Genomic DNA, 15797 nt, shown 5'->3' with positions numbered 1-15797 from the left:
TGGATGTCCTTAAATTGAATATGGGGATCTTCATCTTCATTTTCAATGCAAAGTGGTCTTCATGTCTTTGTGAAGGGTCTTCTCGTCCTTGGTATTACTGCATTTATCTCCTGGAGGAACATCTTCGGCCCTCTCTTTTGAAAGAAATCTTCGATCAACTTCAAACTTCATTCATCCGATATAGATCTGTCTTCAATCAGGTTCAAATTTCTTCATTCATTGGATGTCCTTCTTCATGAATCATTTGAATGTCTCTGGATCTCCCGATTTTGACTACATGGCTAAGAGTTTCTCACCTCATTATAACCAGCCTTCTTATTAGTCAATCACTTGTGAATTAACACCTTTGAATGACATAAAGATGCAAATGCAATAAATCCAAAATAAAATAGACATAAAACAAAAAATGGGTTAGTACTCATAAGATAAACAAGATAACAAGTACCATAAATATCAAATGAAACCTACCCTCACATGCTGACTACCCAATCATGCTTAGTAGATCCTACCCAACGTGATATCTACCCCCATGCTTTGTTATTCACAAAAATCCTAACCGCATGATATCTAATTCGCATGCTTGTTCGAGAAAATAAACCTAACTGCATGATTTCTAGTTCGCATATATTTATTTTAAAAAAGAAAAAATAAATGACTCAAAAACATTTCCTTGTGTACCCTCCTCACGGGACTCCTAATGTTCGGGTTAGGCTTGACCTAAGTTCAGGCTATATGTTTACTATATGCTGGGTTCGGTTCTAAAGTAATAGGTTATCGAATTGTCCTTGTCGGACCGAACCCTTAATCCTAGCCCATCACAAGCTTTAGGGATCGAGTTCAACTTCGAGGGAACACACCTCCTTATGTCCATGCAGAGGTGATTACCATCATGAGGACCATAAGGCGTGAGCTCCAGAAGTGATCCACTATCCCATGCGGAGGTGAAAACCACCATAAGGCGTGAGCTCCAGAAGTGATCCACTATCCCATGCGGAGGTGAAAACCACACAAGGGAGTAGTATCTCACTCCTACTTAAATAGGACGAAGCGAGGGTTTTAGCTAATGTCATGATAATGAAACTGTATAGTGTGTGAGGAAAAGAGAAAATAAAACAACACATAATCACATAACACCCAAAAAATCAATCCTTTTTATACACATACTTAATCTGAAACCATTAAAAAAACAGATTAGTACAACTATTTATTTGTTAATCAAATTACAAACAAACGATATTAAAACCAAACAGAGGATCAAAAACCAAATTAAATCGAATTTATAACTTTCAATTGCAAAGACAATCAATTAATCGACTATGGGTCTGACTCTCTAAAAAAAGTCCCCAGCGGAGTCGCCAAGCTGTCGAAACGATTTTTGAAACTGTGGAGGCGAGATTTTGAAAACCTCATCAATTTTTAATTATCTTCTTTATGTTTGAATTTTAATTAAAAACAATGTGATTTTAGAAAACCTCTCGTTTCAAAAATTTGAGAATTCATTCACGATAAAAACACAGGTTCGAAGAGTCGCCACCAATCTTTGATTAGAGTGTGATTGGGTACCCAAAAATGTTGTCATTTTAAATAAAAATTAATTTTAATTAAAATAACAAATTTAGGTTTGCATTACCAGAAAATGAGTTCGAGAGTCGGTTACGCGTGGGGAAGGATTAGCACCCTCACAATGCCCTAAATCGGTACCTTTGATTAATTAATGTCTTTGCAATGAAATTTACAAATTTGATTTTAATTTGGTTTATGATCCCCGACAAAATAACACATGAATTTTACAACATTCAAAAGTACCAAAATAGATTAAATTAAAATTACCAGGCCTTTAGAAAGATAAAGAATATTCGATTATTTACAAATATCGAGACCAGATCTTAGATAAGTTCTAACTATCTTTTCTCGATAAATTTAAATAGCCGAATATTTCTTTTTCTTCCGTTCCCAAATTTTAAAGTGATGAATCAATTTTTAGATGTCGCTAATGGGATACACTTCGAATTTAAAATCGTTAAAAGCAGATATCTAATCAGTTAAGACAACCCACTTAAAACAATTTTAAATTAAAAGGATATTACCCTTAATCAAATTATGTAATAATTTCGAGTTATGCTCATGGGGCTATCATGCAAAAATTAATTACACAAAATACAATGATTATCTAATTACTAAATAATATATAAAATTATCAGGCAATGCTACATTTTAAAAAATTACACATATATTTTAATTACAAATTATATATATATACACTAACATGTGATGCACAAATGTGATTGAAATGCCAAAAGTGAAAATAACATACCCAAACTATAAATTATTAAAAATCGCTATTCATGAAATAATGAGTGAATCATATTAAATGCAACTTTACTATCTTAAATACAACCAAAATAATAATTGGAGTGGAAATACAAATACCATACCATTATAAATAATGAACCTGAATTAAAACAAAACACTATTACAAAGGACTAAATTAAAATAAATCTCAAACACATATGGGACTAAAAAAATAACATGCAAAAATTAATAGTGAAATGTCTAACAAAAAGAAATTACATTACAGCATGACTGAAATTAAATGCGGGTAAAATAAAGAGATAAAATTAAATTCATGAAAACGTTCGATTATGGACTAAAATAAAACTATGCGCTAAAATAATAGAGGTATAATAAGCATCAATCCATTAAAATAAAGAAAAAAATTAAATATGTAAAATTACAATATCAAGACAAAAAAAATCAAAAATTATCCTACAAGTGATTATTTTATAAAATATGCTAAAATTAATGGGACCAAAACCTAATTTACCCTAAAAATATAATATGAAACCTACATTTATCTAAACCTAAACTAAACTCATGCACACAGAACACAAAACAGCTGCACAACCCCCTTCTTCTCCAACAGCCTCTCTCAATCCCATCTCTCCCTCTCACGGCCGATGCTCACTCTTTCTTCACTCACAACCATGTCTACGCCTGATATCTTCAAACCAAGACCTTCGAGGCACCTCTCACGCCGCTTAAAACCGAACCTAAGCTTTCCTGAACCTCAACCATCTCCTCTAAAACCCACTACACGAAACCTTAGATGGTTTAGAGCTTCGACCCTTTTCTTCCACAGCCAACGCTACCAAGTGTCTTCTCCGACGAAGACTCCGACAACAGGTACTCACTCTTACCTCGTTTCAGTTTATTATTTTTTCTGTTTTAATTCGATAACCCCTTTTTATACCAAGAGAAAATTTTATTATAAAGAACAAATCTTCCTTTCTAATGTTATTCTTACTTGTTTGTAATGCTACTTGTATGGAGGGTCCCTTCCTCAAAACGAGACTTGAGATAAGATTATGGGGTTACCTTCGATGATACGAGAAGGTGATAGTTTCGCCGAATAATGGTAACACTTATCCTATGAGAAGAGGTGAGCATTTTCGGTTGATTTCATTGATTCTTAGTTTATCCTTTTTGTTTGTTTTGAAATGAATCCCATACACACACTCAACAAATGTGTAAATCGAAAAACAAATACGAGGAATACCTTAAAACTAATTTTATTACTTTCGGAAAAGTTAGTGAATACCCTTGTTACAATGCTTTTCTTTCTCTGTGTTGATGAAATTCCCCCTGTTGTTGCTATTTTTTTATTTGCTCCTCCTCCTGTTCGTTTTGATGATATCGCTTACTGCTTGCTAATGGTCTCTATCCACAACCGATAGTCCCCTTCTTCGTATTTTCCTTCACTAAAAAACTGAGCCTTACCCCCCGTTGATGCGTGTTTTCTCTCTTCTTGATTCCTCTCTTTTGCTCGTGAAACCCCCTTTTTGATTACACGTGTTTGGATTTTATAGCCCAAAATTTACATAATTTCAACATGAAAAAAATTAATCCTGCGCAAATTTCTGCAGGAGACAAGGATGAAGGGAGCAGGTATTATGGATGAATTGCCTTTGACTTCTGATTTTGAAAATTGGGGATTACAACATGTTTAGCTAAAAACAATGCTGGAAATTGGTTTATTATGGGCATGTATGACATGTCTCCATTATTTGTGAGTGCATAGGTGAGTCATCAAGCATGGGCTGGCTAAAAACAATGCTGGAAATTATCTTCCACGTGCTGCTCCCCCTCTATTTGTGTGCTGCTTATGCTTGCAGAATGGATGTCACTTATTGCTCCATCATAAACTGATATCAATGTGTACCATGTTGTTTGTACCTTGTGGTGCAGTTTTGTTCCAGCAAATGAATGTTGTCCATGTGCAGCAGTTTGGACGTGTTTGTGGAGTGGATCCAAGCTTGTTTGAATGGATTGTCAGTTGTATATGTCTCCCAAGGGTTCCAAAAAGTTTTCCCAACGTGATTCATGGTCTAATGTGCTGTTGCAAGGAAAAACAAAGGTTTTGTTGAACTGAATTCGTAATTCCTGTATTGATTTTCCAGCCTGCACAGTCTTCAATTATCTGGGCATATATCAAGCTGCCAATATCGGATTAAATTGATTCAAAGTGAGTTGGAAATATAAGAGATAGAGGATTAAATGTTAAGAAGACTTCATCATCCAAATATTCTTGTAACTTGTTCAAAATTGGCGATCAATATGGATGACATGCACTGTTCACCGGACTGTCGTAATTTGCTGCATGGTTTACCTTGGCCTGCAAAATGATAACATAAATAATGTTAACACTATTATTAATAATAATATAATAATGATAATAATATCCCGGATAAAACGGGTGTCTACAAGATGAAGCAACCAACTCTTCGATAATCTCTTTGCAGATGACAACCCTCACCCAAGCTTTTTCCCCTTTCCTTAGCATTGATTTGGATAAAACATCTCTATCTACTTGTTTGACTAAGAAGGAAATATTTGGATCTATTGGGTTACATGCCTGATTTTTCAAAAGAAGTGGGATATCGTCAAACATTCATTATGCGCAATGGTTTACTATGCTTTCTTACATCATTCAATTGATGAGAACCTTCATTGTTTGATATTGTTTTTTATTCTAAAATCAAGTAATCTGAAGACTTTTATAGACTTCCGTCCCATAAACCTCTGCATTGTGCTTTACAAGCTCACCACAAAGATTATTATGATCATTTGCAAAATGTTTTCCTGTCTCTTATTGGGCATCATCAAACTAGCTTCCTTAAAGACAAAGCATCATCGAGATCATTATTATTAATCAGGAAGTAGTCCACACCATGAATTCAAAAAAAGAAAAAACGAGTGGATAACAATTAAATTCGACCTTCAAAAAAACTTAGACCGTTTACGTTTTTATTTTATTAAAAAAAACTCTTATTGATGTTGGTTTTCTACTCTCACTCGTGAACCTTATTATGTCGTTTATTACATCTTGTATTATGCAAGTTCAATGGAATGTAAGATTTGCTCACTCTCTCACCCCAAGGAGGGGATTCGTCAAGAAAATCTTCTTATTTATTCAACCTCTCAATGGAAAGACTAAGCCATTGTATATCGCAAAATATGGGCTCTAGGGTCTGATCCACTTTTAAACTTTCTAGAAACGATACTCCAATTTCTCCCTATTTTTCGCAGATACTTTAATTTTGTACGTAAAATTAGATTTGGAACATGCGTCCATCATAGATTCAACAGTAGAAAACATTGATCTTTACTTAAGATATATAATCAAATATGTACAAGGCTTGGTTATAAAGAAGTCACCAAACTTATTGGAGATAGACGAGGGGATAGAAGAATGGAGTCATGCGGTAGGGGAAAAATTTATTGGCACGACTCATAATTTCGGCTCTATGCAACGAATTGCTGAAATCCTATGGGGGAAAGACTCGACTGTTAAGGTAAGTATGGCTGGTTCAAATCTCTTCATATTTTCTTTCTCGAACAAGGAGGTGAGAGATTGGATTCTTGAGAACGGGCCTTGGCATGTACAAAACAAGCCACTTGTGCTGAGGAAGTGGGAGTCGAGCTTGCAGAAGCTTGATTTTGATCTCAAGCACATCCTAGTCTGGTTGCAATTATACAATGTACCCCTTGAGCTCTATTCTAAGGTGGGCCTAAGTTATATTGCAAGTGCTGTGGGGTAACCTCTGTATATGGATGCCATCACAACATCTAAGGCTAGGTTAAGTATGCTAAGGTCTGTGTGGAGATTAAGGCAGGGTCTGAAATTCCTGAGTTGGTCAATGTTGTGATGAGTGATAGCTTTATTGTGAAGATCAGGGTTTATATTCCCTGGTTGCCCAAATTCTGCTTTCACTGCAAAACTTTTGGAATCATTCTAATGTGTGTACTGATGTAGCCAGTGCTTCTCTGAAGGGGAAGGAGACCCAAATATGGAGGAAGAAGAATATTTTCAATCCTACTAAGCCTAATGGAAAAGAGAGGCTGAAGGGCAAGGAAGTAGATTCTCATAGTCTGTCTCTTTGTCCTAATGCAACTATTCTTGTGGGTAGTATTGAATGTACCAAAAAGACTGAGTTGAAGGTTGGGAATGCTGAGGAGTTATCTGTGCATGACCTTCAAGAGAGTACTGATACTCTTGTGGTTGATGCTGGCCAGACTAAGCTGGATTAGGTTGATAAGGTGAAATAGACTGCAAGTGGTGTAGAAGCTATGCAACTGGCAGGGGGCTTGGTAGGTCCTGGTGGTATGCAAGATGTTCCTGCTGGAGGTGAATTTTCTTCCTTGCTGGATTTCATGGTGATCAAGAAGAAAGTTAAAGGGAGGAGAAAAGATAATACTGGCTCCTCAAGCAAACTGGAGATGCTAGCAGGTGGTGGTGGCCATGACCGAAAGCCTCGAGCAGCTGCTATGGGAATCACTATGCTTCTCAATGAGATTAAAGAAAAAAAGAAGGATATGGTGGAGAAGGTTAAACCTAATGATACAAGTGTAGGAGTTGGTAGTGGAGGTCCTCCTATTAATGCTTAATGCTTATTTGCTTCTGGAATGTGAGGGGTATTAACAACTCCCTCAAACAAAGAAAAGTGTTCCATAGACTAGAGATCCTAGGGGTGGAGGTGATTTGTCTCATGGAGACTAGAATTAGAGAAATCAATATTTCTAAGTGGGCAGTTGCTCTATATGATGAGTGGAATTATGAGGCTAACTATAATTTCATTGATGAAGGTAGAATTTTGATACTGTGGAAGAATATATTACCTTTCTCTGTTGTTGGGGGATCAGACCAAGGCCTTACTATTCTTGGTGACATTGCTGGCCACAAAGTTTTTATTACTGCAGTTTATGGCAGTAATAATAGTCAAACTAGGAGGGGACTATGGGAATACTTGAGAAACTTGGAGAATGATGTTGGTGCTTCTTATTGGGTAGTTAGGGGTGATTTCAACATTGTAGCTGAGGTTAATGAGAGTTTTGATTGTGATTTGGGGTCAAATTCTTCATCTGACATGGATGATTTATAGGGCTGCATGGAGGATTTGGAGTTGCAAGATCACCCATTTGTAGGACCTATTTTTACTTGGTATAACAAACAAGAAGGTTCCTACTTGGCCTGGAAATTAGACAGGATTCTTATTAATCCTCAGTGGATGCTAGATTTTCCAGTCTCTTTTGCTGCTTCTGGAGTATCTGATCACTATTTAGGGATTATTTGGACTAAAAAAGAGGCTCAGATTCATAAACCGAAGCCCTTTAAGTTTTTCAATTGCTGGACTACAAGTGACAATTTTTTTAGCAGTGTTAAAGCTTCCTGGTTACAGCACTGTGATGGTAATGCTATGCAGGTACTGTTTTGCAAATTATAGAGATTGAAGCCTATTTTGAAGGATTTGAATAGAACTCAATTTTCTGATATTTCATCAAGAGTAGCTGCTAAAAGAGCTGAACTGGAACATATTCAACTTGCTAACCTTGCTGCTGCTAATCAGGCTGGGATAGAGGAGGAGAAGAAATTACAAGCTGCTTTAGTTGACTTCAAAATGGCTGAACTGGATTTCTATAGACAGAGAGCTAAGGTGCACTGGCTGCAGGAAGGTGACTTAAGCACAAAGTTTTTTCACCAAAAAGTTGAGTCTCAAAAGAAGAAGAACACTATTAGAGTTCTTAAGAATAAGAATGGGCAATTGCTAGAGAAATTTGATGGCATGGCTGCTGAGTTAGTGGATTTTTACAATAGGGTTATAGGGGCTGTTGACCCCTTGGTTAAGAGTTGCAACCCTGAATGGTTAAAAGATGTATTGAACTATTCCTTGCCTGCTGGTGCTGAGAGTACACTAGAAGGTGAGATTTCAGACAAGGAAATCAAAGAGGCTTTGTTCAGACAGGGGAGGGATAAGATCCCAAGCCCATATGGCTACACCTTCTGGTTTTTCAAGGCAGCTTGGGAGATTATTAATAGAGACTTTCTCATTGCAATGAGATACTTTTTTCAGTATTCTTTTCTCCTTCCAACATTTAATGCTACTACTATTGTCTTAGTGCCTAAGTCTTTGAACTATAGCATGGCTAAGGAATTTAGGCCTATATCTTGTTGCTCTGTTGTGTATAAAATAATCACTAGAATCTTGGTTACTAGGCTTGCCCAGTTTTTCCCTGGTATGATTTTGCTAGTCAATCTGCTTTTGTTAAGGGCAGAAGCATCACTGATAATACATTGCTAGCACAAGAAAAATTTAGGGGTTATGCAAGGAATAATCTCTCCCCAAGGTGTACAATCAAAGTGGATTTGCAGAAAGCATTCGATTCAATCAGTTGGGATTTCCTGTTAAACATTCTTGATGCTATGAGACTTCCTAATTTTTTTTTGGATGAATTAGTACCTGTGTGACAATTCCTAGGTATTCAATAGCTTTGAATGTCAGCTTAGTAGGCTACTTTAGAGGTGTAAGGGGTGTTAGGCAAGGGGACCCATTGTCCCCTTACCTATTTGTGTTTGTAATGAATTTTCTCTCTAAAATGCTTGATGTTGCTGTCAGGAATGGAATATTCAGATTCTATCCAAGGTGTAAGAGGATCTCTCTTACATATTTATGTTTTGTTGATGACTTGCTGTTATTCTGTCATGAATCATTGGACTCAGTGTTGGGGGTGCTTAGCATCCTGGATAAATTCTATGATTTGTCTGGACTGAAGTTAAATGCCATGAAGACTAAAATTTACTCTTGTGGAATTTCTGGGGGAGAAGTGAAACAAATCAGAAATGCAACAGGCTTCAGAGTTGGACAACTCCCTGTTAGGTATTTGGGGGTGCCTCTGGTGACTAGGAAGCTTTCTGGGACTGATTGTAAAGCATCATTGGATAAGATCAAGGGAAAATTGAGACAGTGGTATAGCAGGAAACTGAGCTTTTGAGGGAGGCTGCAGCTCATCAAAGCTGTACTGTTTAGTATTTTCTCCTACAGGAGCAGACAACTTATTCTGCCTAAGGGAGTTATCTTGGACATAGAAAGGTTGTGTATGAGGTTCTTTTGGAATGACAATGACTCCCCTGCTCGAGGTGCCAGAGTAAACTGGAGTCAGATCTACTCACCTAAATTAGAGGGAGGTTTGGGACTTAGAAGCTTGGCTGGTTGGAACAAAACTTGTTTTCTGATGCTTATTAAAAATTTATTGGATGGTGAAGGCTCTCTGTGGATAGCCTGGATTAAGGCTTACTGTTTTAAGCAAGATGATTATTGGAATGTTACATCTAAACCTAGCTGGACTCTTAGGAAGCTTATCAAAATGAGAGAATAGGCTGGCTGTTTGTTTACTGCTACTAATAACTGGTATCAAGTTAGGGGTGGTTGGATATGGGATAAAATTAGAGAAAGGAATGACAAAGTGGTTTGGCATCAACTTATATGGTTCCCTGCACACATACCTAAGTATTCTTTGATTGCTTGGATGGCTATTCTCGACAGGTTGCCAACTAAGGAGAGATTAACTCGTTTTGCAATGATGAATGATACTCGATGTGGGTTCTGTGGGATGCTTTAGAATCGAGAAGTCATCTCTTCTCAGATTGTGTTTACTTGTGGAGAGTTTGGGATGCTATCTTGCTAAGTTGTGGATTGTAGCAACAAAGCCTGAGTTGGGATGACCGGCTGTGCTGGTTGAATAAAAGCTTAAAAGGAAAGTCCCTACTAGTTCATATTCTCAAACTAGCATGGACAGGGTACATTTACTTCATTTGGGAGGAGCGTAATCGAAGAATTTTTAGAGGATTATCGTGCCCGTATGCTGCCATTGTAAATGCTATCAAAGAGGCAGTTAGAATTAAACTCTATAGATACAATATAAACAGGTTGGATATTGTAAATAGTCAATTATGTACTGATTGGGGACTTGTATAGCTGGTTTGTTATTTTGTAGCAGTTTACTGCTTTCTTGAATGAATACAATGATTGATTATCCAAAAAAAAAAAAGAAGTCACCAAAGTTGAAAAATATCTTAGAATCCCTATCTGACACTTCGGAAGGACTAAGGAGATTTATCGCTTCATCATCGATAAGATTCATAAAAAATTTGATGGTTGGTCAACTCGCACCTTATCTTTTAGTGGGCATCTCACCCTTGCCAAGTCACTATTAATTAATGGCTATACCTTCTTACTTAATGTATGTTTGTAAATTTCTTACCTCTCTATGCGATGAGATAGAATTAATCATCCGTAATTTCCTATGGGGATCGAGTGCTTTGACAAGAATCTCTCTCGTTAAGAAGAATTGGTTGGCAGCACATGGTGGCCTGGGCATTCGAAGAACGAGAACACAAAATATTGCATTTCAAATGAAAATTTGTAATGCTCTTGTCCACTCACCCACTACTTTATGCGTGCGTTTCTTGCGTGAGAAATATCGGATGAAAGAGCATTGTCCAACTTCGATAGCCAAACCAAATTGCTCCTCCTTTTGGCGTTCATTAGCTGGAATTTGGCCGTCATTTCATGACAATTTCTCATGGTCCTTAAGAGATGGCAGCAATCTGAGGGTTCCAACTCTCGGGCTTTTGATTAATTGAGCAAAGCCAACAATCAACATTGATGCTACTATGCGGCTGGAGGAAATGGCCCTTAGCGATGGAAATTGGAATAAACTCTTTTCTTTGCTCCAAACTGAAGACATCCTTCATTTGCAAAATATTGAGCCATAGAATATTTTCTCTGGCCCTGATATATGTTATTAGCAACAAAATAAAAAACAATACATTTCTCAGTCAAACGTGTTTTTTGTGCTTTCGAAAACTTATATTGGGATGCCAATGATCCTTGTTGGCGCGTAATTTGGAAACATCGAGTTCCGGAACGTATCTGAGGCTTTCTCTATCTGGAAATGAAAGACAAAGCCCTCACAAATAATAATCGCTGCAAGAGAGGCATAGGACAAGACCCCTCGTGTCTCAATTTGTCACGACACAGATGAGACCATGTTTCACATCCTTCGAGACTGTAATAATGTCCGTATAATTTGGAACATGTTATTGAGGATTCACCCTCAAATTTCTTTCTTTGAACTATCTCTTACAGATTGACTTATAAACAATCTTAAATCTTTCTACCTTTGGAAACCTAGAAATGTATTCGTCTTCCAAGGAATTTCCATGGATTTAAGTGTGGCGTTTCAAGTCAGTATTGCTTTGAGCAAGCAGTTTGTCACAACCCAATTTAGGGGTCAAATTATAAGTTTTTGATTCACTTGAACCTTAGGATCACCGATTAAATTCCTTATCTATTTGAAAACCCCAAAAATAAACTTCTACATTTGAAAATTCTTAATACGACGATCCCTTTGTTTCTGAATGGTCATTTGAAGACTATATTACTGGAACTACGACACGTCACTGAAGTATTTAAATGATGGATATTCTTCAAGTTTAGTAATAGCTAATGAGTCTAGACCCCGAATGAGTAATATAACATCGAATATCGATATGATTTAAATATCTTTATGACTTGGATCAAGTGAATGTCTTTGGATAGACTATGGGAACACCGATGAATCTAAATGATGTACTGCCTCTAAAGGTTATGGAGCACGACCCAAGTCGTCGGACATTATGGGATACTATTACAAAGTGGAAATGAAATAAATACCAACGGAATACCTATTCGTCTCCTCAAGAACTAGTCAATGATGATTCTGATATTGATCAGATCAGCTGGTGCAATCAGTAATAAGAAGTGAATAATAGTGATGTATCACGGTCCAAATGATTGACAAGTATCGCAGTGTTGGGATCGTTGGTTCAATTGGACTCAAAATCCTGATAATTCAATATATAATATTAAATCCCACAAATCATCGCTCCACTCTTATTAGATTAAATTACTAAGAATTCTCCAAGATTCAAATGTCTAAAATGCCGCTAATTTGCTTGAATAATGGGAACATTCATGTTATGCCTAAATCTTCAATAATTCTGATGTAAAAGATTCTGAATGTCTTCCTGATACTCAATTGCATACGAAAAATATTTGAATACTGTATGATCTTAATATATCATTTCCCGAATGAATGATGAATCAGTTAGCTATCAAACCCCTTTTTATAGGGATATTGATTATGAAATCCTATTTAAATTACAAAAGTTTCATGGTTCCCTATCTGATAAATACCAAGTATCTCCGAATAATATCTAGATCCTCTAGTGTGTTCCATATGTGACATGTAAATGTTTTACCCGTTTTAAACGTGATCTTCCGAAATCACCGATTTACTGTTTACGAACTATGGTTACTTGAAATATGTTCTCTGGTTACATGTTTTCACTGTAAAATATGATCGTTCCTGATTTATGGATCATGAAATCTACTGATTTATGAACTATGGTTACCTGAACTGTTTTATCTGGTTTCTTGTTTTTATTGGAAAATATGATCGTTCCTGAATTATGGATCATGGAATCTACTGGTTACTACTTGAACTGTTTTATTGAGACATTATCTGGGTAGGCTCTGAGGCCCCGAGAAACTTTCTTGGGTAGGCTCTCAGGCCCCAAGGAACTCCCTTGGGTAAATCATGGATTGCATATGGTGTGTGCGTGGAGGGCAGTTATATGGTTTATTTCATTGTCATGCTTACGAGATTTTACTTGATCACGATCTAGATATTATTGATACTGTTAAATCTGATTTCTACTGGATACTGCATGGGTAGGATTCTGGAGTATGGAGGTTCAACTCTAACCAAGCTGGTAAATCCTTATGGACCTAAGGCGACCCTTGGGTAGGCCTATAGGCCCCAAGGCATTCCCTTAGGGTGGCTCCTCTGTCGTGTGCTTAGGGAAAGTCCTTATGGATACAGTTTTGGGGAACTGCATAACGGTGTTCGGTTGGAGTATGGAGGTTCAACCTAACCAAGCTGGTAAATCCTTATGGACCTAAGGCGACCCTTGGGTAGGCCTATAGGCCCCAAGGCATTCCCTTAGGGTGGCTCCTCTGTCGTGTGCTTAGGGAAAGTCCTTATGGATACAGTTTTGGGGAACTGCATAACGGTGTTCGGTTGGAGGGTATTACTATGGTTTTAAAAATATGTTTTAAATGTTACTGTTTTAAAAAGATTTGTATCTCTTCACTAGTTTTGGTTGGAACATACTAGACATCCTATCACAATCTCCTAAAAACTTGATACTCTGAATGTTTCCTATGAACTAAAATCTTCATGGCTTTTACTCGATGAAATATCAGCAGAACCTCAGTTCATTATGAAAACCTGTAGACGGTTGAGTCAATAAGGAAAATTTAAGATGTTCCTTTTAACTGCGTGTCTTTCAGTATCACTTGGTAGTTCTGTATTACTGAGCTTCCCAAAACTCACTCTTTTACTCACCATTTCATGTTAAAAGAATCGTATCAGTGCAGCTATCGACATCAACAAAGGAGTTCCACCGGCGTTGCTTGCGGAGTACAGTGCATGTGATTAGGGGGCATGTAAGTTGCATTTTGTTTTTATATATGAGTCTGGAATCTTCTTTATTTATGAATATTGTTAAATTCTACTTTTGTATTTATAAATTATTTTATGATTTTAGGCGTTTTAACAAAAATTTAAATTTTCCGGATTTTTATTGTGGGTCGCTCCGATGGTCCTAATGTAACACCTCGAATCGGATCGAGTCACCCGCATCGGTTTGAAGGTGTTAAACAGTTCATCGGAACCAGGCACCCCAACAATCTTTTCATATAGATTTCTAAGAACCGCTTATACAGGTCTAATGACTACCATCAGATACCGGCTGGATATGTATGAACGCTGACGGAACATTTTCTAAATACTGGTGGTATATTTCGAGATCGTTTGGAAATTATTTGTTAACTTATAACAGGTACATCAGAAATTCCACAAAATTTAAAGTCAGAGCAATGTCAGATTTTGGAAGGCTTAAAACTTACATGGCTCCAAGGCTTTAAAAGGATAATAATACAGACAGACAATAAAGATGCATATGAACTTTTTTCATTAAAAAAATAAAAATATATATATTTTAAGATAACAAAAATATATTTTTGAAATCGAGGTATTATGAATATCAATGATGATGGATGTTTTATCAAGACCACTACTTTAATGGTTTTTTTTCTTCTTATTATAAACTTTTATTATTTTAATATTCATTATATCGAAAAAAATAATAGTAAGCACTAAAATTGCCTAAAATATATTTGATTGAATAACCTCATCGATAAAAGAGAATTTTTTTTTTAAATTGAGTTTCAAGAATCGCGTCTGTAGAATGCATATAAAATTAATTTGTTTGAGTTTCAACAGAATGTAAAAAGATAAATAAAATGATTGAAGCATAACATCACTTGACACATTAACGGAGATGTTGCACTAATTTGTTTGGTTTATTTGATAGAAATGTAAGATTAATGTGTTTGATTAAAAGAATATAGATAAGAATAATATATATTTTACCAAATTATCCATAAGATATATTTTCTTTTTTAACAAGTTGAATTCTTAATATTAAAGTGAAAATATTTATATGAAGTTCATATAAACTATACTTTTTGTATTATTTTTAATTTATTTATATTTTTGTAAAATTTTTACACAAATAATTTAATGTATATTTTTCTATTTTCATTTATTTGAAAATACATAAACATGCTTACACTATATAAGTATGTGTTTTTCCCTAAATATCAAGATATTGAGAGACGTATATTTCTATATTTGTTTCTTAATTTATTCATGTTACACATGATATATGAGTTGGACAATAAAATATCATATCAAACTATTTGACAAAATTAATGCAAAACATAAAAATAATATTAAGGTAATATGCTTGATTGGTCACTTTCATTTATTATTTATACATTTTTCATACATTATCATTTTATTAAGTATTGGTCACTGAAACGTTGAATGTCGTTAGTTTAATGATGTGACATATTAGTAAAACAGTTTAATTTAATTTAACCCTTAAAGTTTATATAAAATAAAAGTTATGATACTTTTGTAAATTTAAAATAGTTTAGAGAGAAAATTTAAATTTATCATTCTTTTAATATGTTTTTCTTCAGAAAAGCTAACTTTCCCACTCACCCTACACAACCCCAAGGTTTTTTGATGTTTTTCTTCTGTCGTCGGTGTTGCACCCTACTCTATTGATGGACATGGAACCACACCCCATTTTGACTCCATAATGATACGCAAGAACATCGTTAGTTGTCGAGATGTTTCTCTGCCCGGCGACGGAGAGTGCAAATAGTACACATAAGTGTAGTTAGTCTCGAAAAAGTAAGTGTTTATCTTCCTTGAATCAGATGAAACACTAAGTTGTAGAGTCGCCACCAATCTTATAATATAGTGAGATTTGTCACAAAATGTTA

The 15797-nt window shown here is 35.8% G+C and overlaps 1 protein-coding gene across 1 annotated transcript; it reads left to right on the top strand.

Annotated features, from left to right (window-relative positions):
- Positions 1-7046: 7046 nt before the first annotated feature.
- On the top strand, positions 7047-9711 carry LOC120171819. The gene is made up of 5 exons (XM_039179460.1): positions 7047-7376; positions 7440-7601; positions 7782-8571; positions 9056-9302; positions 9378-9711. The coding sequence occupies exons 1-5, from the start codon at positions 7047-7049 to the stop codon at positions 9709-9711; spliced, it is 1863 nt and encodes a 620-aa protein (XP_039035391.1).
- The last annotated feature ends 6086 nt before the right edge of the window (positions 9712-15797 follow it).

This window comes from Hibiscus syriacus, unplaced genomic scaffold (genome assembly GCF_006381635.1).
Source record: "Hibiscus syriacus cultivar Baekdansim isolate YM2019G1 unplaced genomic scaffold, ASM638163v2 tig00111837_pilon, whole genome shotgun sequence".
In the NCBI taxonomy this organism is placed as follows: domain Eukaryota; kingdom Viridiplantae; phylum Streptophyta; class Magnoliopsida; order Malvales; family Malvaceae; genus Hibiscus; species Hibiscus syriacus.
Note: the sequence above shows the minus strand (reverse complement) of the source record. Positions and strands in the feature narration are given on the sequence as shown.

Coding starts and splice junctions, on each gene's coding strand:
- LOC120171819 (XM_039179460.1), top strand. CDS start 7,047: ATGGAGACTAGAATTAGAGAAATCAATATTTCTAAGTGGGCAGTTGCT. Junction 7,377..7,439: donor ATTTCAACATTGTAGCTGAG/GTTAATGAGAGT, acceptor GATGATTTATAG/GGCTGCATGGAGGATTTGGA. Junction 8,572..9,055: donor GCTTGCCCAGTTTTTCCCTG/GTATGATTTTGC, acceptor CATTGGACTCAG/TGTTGGGGGTGCTTAGCATC.